Here is a 7,858-nt window from a genome sequence, read left to right as displayed (position 1 = left end):
GACCTGGGAAATCCCCCGCAGCTATTGTTTTGATTTCGTTCGAGAACTCCTGTAAAGAATGCAAGAACGACCAGTTCTTATGACATCCTTACTGACGTATTATGTCCATCCTTATGTCAAACTCGGCACCTTTCAGGTATAAATATACCGACGCTGCCCTAAGCAAAGACACGGTGGTGATGAGCTTGGAGCAGTGCTACTTGCCGGAGAGCCCAGCTGATGCAGGAAGCCCACGGACGCTGCCCCTCCCTTTTGACGCGCTGAGAGAGACGCTGTCTTTTCTCCTCCCGAGAAATCCAGCCTCCGGCGTTTCCGGCTTGCCCTCGCGGGTGACTGGGATACCGAGTCCTGAGAACGAGATACCAGACCTCCTGCTTTCTATTACCCAGGTACGGAACTGACTAAACCCTTACAGAGAATTCTTGAGTCAGATTCTTGGCAAACCAAACTTAACTTAAACTGCTACTTACTTACTCCCTCCCATGTATTAGGCTTAGGTCAGGTACACCGGGGTAGGCGTATTTAGAAGCACCAGTTGAGTACGTTAGTCAATGTATATTTGTCTGTATATATTTTATCTATTTTAAAGTATCACATGGCTAAGAAACCATATCCATGCTTTTACACTATTATTTCATAATACTCCTTTTACTGTATATCCATGAAGCTCCCCTAAATGTGAAATCTTTTGGAATTTGTGTTGCTGTTGCCTAACTATGTGCCCATTTGTTGGCGCGAATTTTTTCTCCTTCTGTTTTTCTTAAATGCTATACTGCGGTATGCCCCTAGCCGGGCGGGGGGAGGGGTGGGGTTCTTGTATTCCGTCTTCTTGCTGGTCTGTTTTATCCCCACCCAGACACAGCTACTGTAATGATTCAGTATTGAGAGTCCGCGCCCTGCCCTGTTGTCATTTTGTAAATTTTTTCCATTCACAATCCCTCCTCCCTCGGCTCCGATCCGGGTATTTGGTGCATATTCCTCCTCCCGGGGCACGCCCGCAATCCGGATCGAGTGTATGGATAGATGGGAAGGGAGGGGTGGCCTCCTTTTGATTTAAAAACAGCGGGAATGATGCCGGACGGTTATTACCACGGCTGCGGATGCAATATCGGATGCGGAAAAGATTACCCGAAGGTGAGCTTCTGATCCCTGAGATCTCGATTTTGAGCCCTTCTATCTCCCAGGCCCTCCTTTATCACTAGTATATCCGCTCGATTAAGGTATTTGTTCCCTCTATACAAACTAACTAACTCGATCATGAGCTAGTATTCGCACGCTTGAATGAGCCTCTGCCTTTCCCTGACATCGAGCGATTAAACAGGGGATAATTTCACCTTCCACCTACAGATATCCTTTATGAATGTTTTTATGCTTGAAATTCAACCTGTTCTAAAACATTATTATGGAATATATTGTTTTCCATGGCCTGTGTTCTTTCCCTGCTTGACAGACACCGGGATTTACTGTGTCTTCAAAACACCATGTTAAAACATATCATTTTTCGCTGTTCTCTTCTTTAAAAGAGGGCTTCAGCTGCGTGGCGAACAATTGCTCCCGGCACTGTATGGTGCTGGGGGTTGAGACTGCCGCGGAACAAGTTGTCTCTCTGAGTAAGGAAATTGCTGACCTAAAAGCAGATATTTTGGGAGATAACACACTTACCAAAGCTAAGGAGGCCGTAGATAACTTATAAGCAACCATCAAAGAATTTGATATAACAGCCCAAACCAAGAAATTGGAAAAGCTAGCTAGAGACCTTAGACTTTTTGATAAAAAAACTGTGTACCCGTACTTGCAGCCCGACTACTATAAGCAGGATAACCAGGGGCGTTTCACCAACCGTACTCATAGTGGCTACAGAGGAAGACATAATTTTACAACATTTTCCGATTCCTCTTACAGCTCTGGGAGTGACGTGGAGGCAGGACCCAGTTCTTCTTACAATTACCCACCTCAAGAGCTTGGATATCAGCAGTACCCTGCTCAATTCCAGCACTCTTTTTTAGATCAAGGCCGCGGACAATGGCGGCCCCCACGAGGACGTGGCAACCCTCGGATGAGAGGTCAAGCGAGAGGTCAACAACAACAAAATCCTGGCGGTTGGGAAGGCAACAGAGGCAAACAGCAGAAACAAGTCACCTTTCGCCCCGAAGTTCACGGAGAAATTTCGACCAGGAGGAATACCTACAGGTGGTGAACCAGGCATCCATCCAAGATCAGACTGGGGAACCAACCACACCTAATAGCAGTAGGTCATCCCCCAACCCTGTGATCAACATCTCTAATCACAATCTAGACGAAGAAGAGATCAAAGTTTTGAGCAGAGGTCTTTCCTATGTTCCCACGGCTCCACCCAATACATTTCTGCTGAAAACGGAACTATACAGATTTTTTAGGAAGATTAGGTTAAGATACTATTTCCGAAATCAAACTACTAGACAACGTAGTTCCATCACCGGCCTCAGAGAACCCTCCACTTTCTTTCCACCCACTTATGCCATGAGCCATAAGATTTTGGCGTTTGAAGAAATTGTGACCTTTGCAGTGGACCGTACATTGGACCAACGTAAATTTGTCAGATTGAATTTGCCCAAAACAGAGAAAAAGGCATTAATGGAGCTGTGCAACAACAAAGAGCTCGTCATCAAGCCCGCCGACAAAGGTGGGGCAATTGTCATTCAGGACCTTTGTAAATACAAAGAAGAGATCTATAGACAATTGTCAGATGGAGTAAGCTATCAGTTATTATCTACTGACCCCTCACGTGAATTGGCCACCACTATTCTGGCAGCCACACAAAAAGGATTGGATGCTGGCTTTCTTAGTGAGCAGGAATTCAAATTCCTCAATCAAAAGTTTCCACGACTTGCTACTATATATACCTTACCTAAGGTACATAAGAACCTAGAGAGTCCCCCTGGCCACCCAATCGTGTCAGGTTGTGGGTCTATGTTAGAACCTTTGTGCAAATATGTTGATTTTTTCCTAAAGCCGATTGCTCTCAACACTAAGGCGTATCTTCGTGATACCACATAAACTATTAATCTCATTGACGAAAGACCATTCAACCCAGGAAGTGAACTCTTGGTGACGTGCGATATTGTTTCGCTTTATACCAGCATCCCTCAACTTGATGCTTTGGAAGTGATGAGACAAGCCTTAGACAAGCGACCGGCACCTGTCCAGGTTCCCACAGACTTTATACTCGAGCTGCTGAGTATTGCCATGAGACAGAATTTCTTTATTTTCGAAGAAAATTTCTATTTGCAGACGAAGGGGGTAGCCATGGGGGCTACCTTCGCTCCGAATCTGGCTATTATTTTCATGGATCATTTTGAACATTAATATATTTTTTCCACTAATAACCCTTTTCAGAGTAGCCTGACTTTGTGGGTCAGATACATAGATGATGTTCTGTGTATCTGGGAAGGCAGCAAAGAACTACTTCTTGAGTTTCACGTTTGGCTCAACTCCAGAAACCCCCATATCCAATTCACGATGGATTCAAGCAATGAGAAGATTCCATTCTTGGATATTTCGATCTATGTAGATGACAATCGGTTACAAACTACTTTATTTAGGAAACCAACTGAGCGAAATTCCTTACTGCAATATGGGAGTCATCACCCCCGAGGTTTCAAAGACAATCTCCCAGTAGGCCAATTTCTTAGAATTAGGAGAAATTGCTCCACCCGTGGAAATTACATCCAAGAATCTGAGGTTTTAAGTGAGCGCCTCATCTCCCGAAGTTACCCCGCTAGAATGGTGAGACGCGCAAGGAAAAGGGCCTGGTACAATCCACGCGATATTCTGTTGAATCCAGAAATTACCAACCAATCGGAAATGGACCGGATCATCTGTGTAACCACTTTCTCCACACGGAGCAATGAAGTCAAACGTATTATCAACAAGAATTGGTCTCTTGTGTCGGATGAGATACAGCAAACGCAGTTCCCTCTTCATTCTTTTAAGAGGGCCAAAAACATACGGGACATGGTGGTCCACTCGTATCTGAAACCCGTCAGTCAACCGACTCTTACAAGTTTGTGGAATCTGCCTCCATTGGTGGGACATTATAGATGCGGTACATGCTCAGCATGTCAAACCACTATTCAGACTAAGACCTTTGACCGGAAGGACTTACAAGTTAAAACATCACACGAATTGCAATTCGAGTTGTTTGATCTACATTGTCCAATGCCCATGTAGACAGGTATATGTGGGTCAAACACAACAGAAGATTAAGTCACGCCTATCGTCCCACAGTAGCCGGTTACGCTGCAATGTGGCGGGTGCCCCGCTAGTGGAACACTGGCAAAGGGCTGGGCATGCTGTCTCAGATTTGAGATGGTTTGTCATTGAAAAGGTCTCTCTGGGGAGAAGAGGAGGTAATGTCTTGACAGTACTAAACACCTGTGAATCTAAATGGATGTCCCTCTTAGACTCAATCAAAAATGGCCTTAACGAGCAAGATAGCAGTTTGGCACAGTTGCCGGCCCTGGGTTGATGGGGTTACAGAGATCCATCCTAAATTAGATGGGGTCACACACCCTGTAGGTTTGGTATATAAGATAACGAATCCTAATGGGAATATGCTGATGCTCAGTGTGCTCCTGTACTATCTCAAAATACTTTCCGCCATATTCTGGGCTCCCACGATAAGCCACCCGCCTTCAACCTCATGTTTGAGAGTTGCGCGGGCATTTAGAATTATGCTGGTAGTATCTCCCTCAGGATTTGGCTTATAATGAATTTTGTAATAGGAATATGCTGATGTCTGTATGATCCTGTTTATACCATCTTAACATAAAATGTCTTTTGTTCTCATTTTGGGCTCTCACGAAAAGCAACCCGCTTTCAACCTCATGTTTGAGAGTTGCGCGGGTATTTGTAATTGTGTCACGATCTCCCAATTGAGTGTTCGTAAATGACCAGTATAACTTTGGGCAGACTCCGGCATGCATTAGTAAAAAAAATCTTTTTGTTATACCGTTATCCGAGCCCGTAATGAATCACACAATCAAACAATTATTGAAACTTATTTTCCTCCTGTGAGATGGTTACACGAAGACCACACTATCAAGATAAAAAATTCTTATTGTGTGGTCTATGTAGTAGCAATCGTATAGTTCTCCAAGTAACTCTTCCCTTTCCCTTAATGGGATTTTTTATCTGACTCCGCCCCCTAAACTCCGCGTAGCGGGAGTTGCGGAGTTACTGTCCACGGACACTTTTGATCCCATGGGGTATGTGTTAAACAGTGCGTTTTTTTGCAATTTACCCTGGTAATTCACTATCCTTTCCCCTGACCGTTTTCTCCAGTTCCCCATAGATTTATCCGTTATCGTGACTGACGGTTTGGCAGCACGAATCCCGCCGGTTACCAGCTATCGGACACAGGCTGATTACCCGATTACGTGGCACCGACGAGTGTTTTTTGAAAGACGGTTGGACTATTCCGCCCCCGTCGCTCTTCATTTACACACAGGTATGTTATGCTTTTGTAATTGGGTAAAACATACCGTGTGTTTCATATAATTGAAGAGTGCTCTGGCTATCGCTAGCCCTTGACATGGGTCTGCCTACAATCATATTTGCCCATGCAGAGTCCCCTATTAATATCATACTTGGCCTCAGCTCAATACTTGTATAACTGACAATAGACTCCTTGACCCCGTATGCCATACTGGGGCCTTGTATTTTTCTGTGGATAGTTTTAAAGTATTAGATAGATCCTTAAATCCAGTGATTTTTACCCACTAGTTCCAGCATTCGAGTAGCTTCCCTGACCCCCCCTTTTTTGTACCAGAATATTCAGGTCTTGATAAAGTAATTTGGTTTTTTAACCAGTAGTACATAGACGATGGGAAGGCCGCTTGACCACTGGTTGTCCTCTCTCTCCTCTGCAGCTTTTGCGAATTAATTACGCTGTGATCGACCTGCGACTACCGCACAGTCCATCCTATCTCCTCGTCCTGAGCCCAGTTGGGCCTCGACTCCATGGTAATTTCTTCAATTATCATTGTAATTCTTCACCATAGTCTAACTTATAGGGCTATAGTGTAATATCACATTGTTTAATTAACATTTACCAATCTACTATTAATTTGTCTGATAGGATTGCCCCAATCTTCCTGGTTGCATATGTCCTGATGAAGACCCCGCCTAAGGATTGAACGTAGCCTACACATAAGGGTCGAAACGTCGACGGCTTTCTTCTTAGACTTCCGGCACAAGCCCTCTGCATTCTCAAATTGACTGTGTGTCCGCTGAAAGTTTCTTTGTCAAAATATCTCTTCATTGTATGCCCTGATTTTTGGGCTTATGTATTTGAATTATTATGATTGTGTTGGTAACTTTTGTACTCATCACCTGTTTTCTTAACTGTGTTTACCTTTTCCTTGACCTTACACTTCTTCGAGCACTTCCCCTCCCCTTTCCCTCCTTTGGGGCTAAATGTTTGATTTTGCAACTACCTCATGGTATTGATAATAAATTACAGTACCTTGATTTCTCGTGCATTTATTGTTTTGTTAAGTTGTCTAAATAATAGTTGATGTGTGTTAGACACAACACGTCTCTCTTGCGGGGACCCCACCTATATGTATCACTCTTCTTTAAAAGGCCTCAGTATTTACTGTGTCCTGATACGTTCTTTGTTAAAATATATAGGGGCATATTATCAAGGGGTTTTATCTCCGCTTTTTTGGCTTTAAAAGCCAAGAAAGCGGAGATAAAATTATCCCTATTACCAAGCTGTCGCTAACACCAGTTAGCGACCGCTAGTAGGAGATAGCGACCATCTTGAGCCCCGCTTTGCATGTCAGTGATATTTATCACTAATGACATGCAAAGTGGGCGTGCCAAGATGTTAGCGACTGGAAACAGTCGCTAACATCGCTATCTCCTATTACCAACGTTTGGAGATATTTGCACTAAGCGCGAATATCTCCAAAAGCTCACACCTGCCCCTGAGCAGTTCTTAGCCATGTTATCCAATGGGAGGTGGATAACATGGCTAAGAGCATTAGCTCGGTAATGCATGAATATCGCTGACTTTTCAGCGATATTCATGCATTGTGGCCGTTTTTTATCGCATTTGCGATAAACCTTGGTAATACCAAGGTTTATCTGCGGTAAAAATCGCCGCATCTTAGCGGTAACATTTTCTCTCTAACCAAGCAATAGCGATAATTATCGCTATTGCTTGGTAATATGCCCCATAATTCTTCACTGTTCATGTTTTTAGATCCTTGGGACTGAATGAAGTTGGCCCGCCCTGGCTGGGCTTTTACATCCCTCGTGTACACGATGACTATCGACCGCTAGGAAAGAAAAAACGTTGAAGCCTGAAATACGTTCGACCGGTAAGTGTTTTATTAGGGTTGTGAACGCGAGAATAGGATGTTGACTATTGAAAGACAGCATTGTGGCTATCCACCATCTTAAATAAACGTCCTTATATATATCCCCAGGTGCTTGTCTCGCTGCATTAACAGCTGGAAGGTGTTATAAGAAAGTAGCCCAGGTATCGCAGGGCCCATAGGTAAGACCCTTCAGAATCAGAAGTCGTTGTTGTGTTTTCCAACTATTTGAATTTCCTAAATCTAACCCCCAAAAAATGCTGTTTCCCTGTCCTAAAGTAAAGTAAAGTCCACATTTGTAAAGCGCACAATCACCAGTAAAGGTCTCAAGGCGCTGGGGGCCGTCGGGAAGATTAAGCGAGCTATTGCCCAGAGTCACATGGTGCTGGGCTAACCTGCCGCCGGAGCCGGGGATCGAACCGTGCTCCCCAGATTCCAGCGTCAGCCGCCCTGGCCGCGGCGCCACACCTCTCCCCTCCTACGCCAGAGCGCCC

The 7,858-nt window shown here is 44.4% G+C and overlaps 1 protein-coding gene and 1 long non-coding RNA gene across 4 annotated transcripts; both read left to right on the top strand.

The window, feature by feature from the left end:
• Nucleotides 1–258: 258 nt before the first annotated feature.
• On the top strand, nucleotides 259–6,510 carry LOC144784974 (uncharacterized). Its single transcript, XR_013601732.1, has 2 exons — nucleotides 259–389; nucleotides 5,323–6,510. It is a non-coding gene; the product is annotated as an uncharacterized LOC144784974 (long non-coding RNA).
• LOC144784973 (uncharacterized) lies at nucleotides 383–6,510 on the top strand. 3 transcript variants are annotated; one of them, XM_078664096.1, is made up of 3 exons: nucleotides 383–5,488; nucleotides 5,910–6,003; nucleotides 6,119–6,510. In XM_078664096.1, the coding sequence occupies exon 1, from the start codon at nucleotides 2,023–2,025 to the stop codon at nucleotides 3,034–3,036; it is 1,014 nt and encodes a 337-aa protein (XP_078520222.1). In that variant the 5' UTR covers nucleotides 383–2,022; the 3' UTR covers nucleotides 3,037–5,488; nucleotides 5,910–6,003; nucleotides 6,119–6,510. The 3 variants fall into 3 exon arrangements, with proteins under 3 accessions (XP_078520222.1, XP_078520221.1, XP_078520220.1); XM_078664095.1 differs by having other exon boundaries at nucleotides 5,910–6,510; XM_078664094.1 differs by having other exon boundaries at nucleotides 383–6,003.
• Nucleotides 6,511–7,858: the final 1,348 nt, after the last annotated feature.

Source organism: Lissotriton helveticus, chromosome 10 (assembly GCF_964261635.1).
Source record: "Lissotriton helveticus chromosome 10, aLisHel1.1, whole genome shotgun sequence".
NCBI classification, from domain to species: domain Eukaryota; kingdom Metazoa; phylum Chordata; class Amphibia; order Caudata; family Salamandridae; genus Lissotriton; species Lissotriton helveticus.
This window is presented reverse-complemented; position numbering and strand designations above follow the sequence as displayed.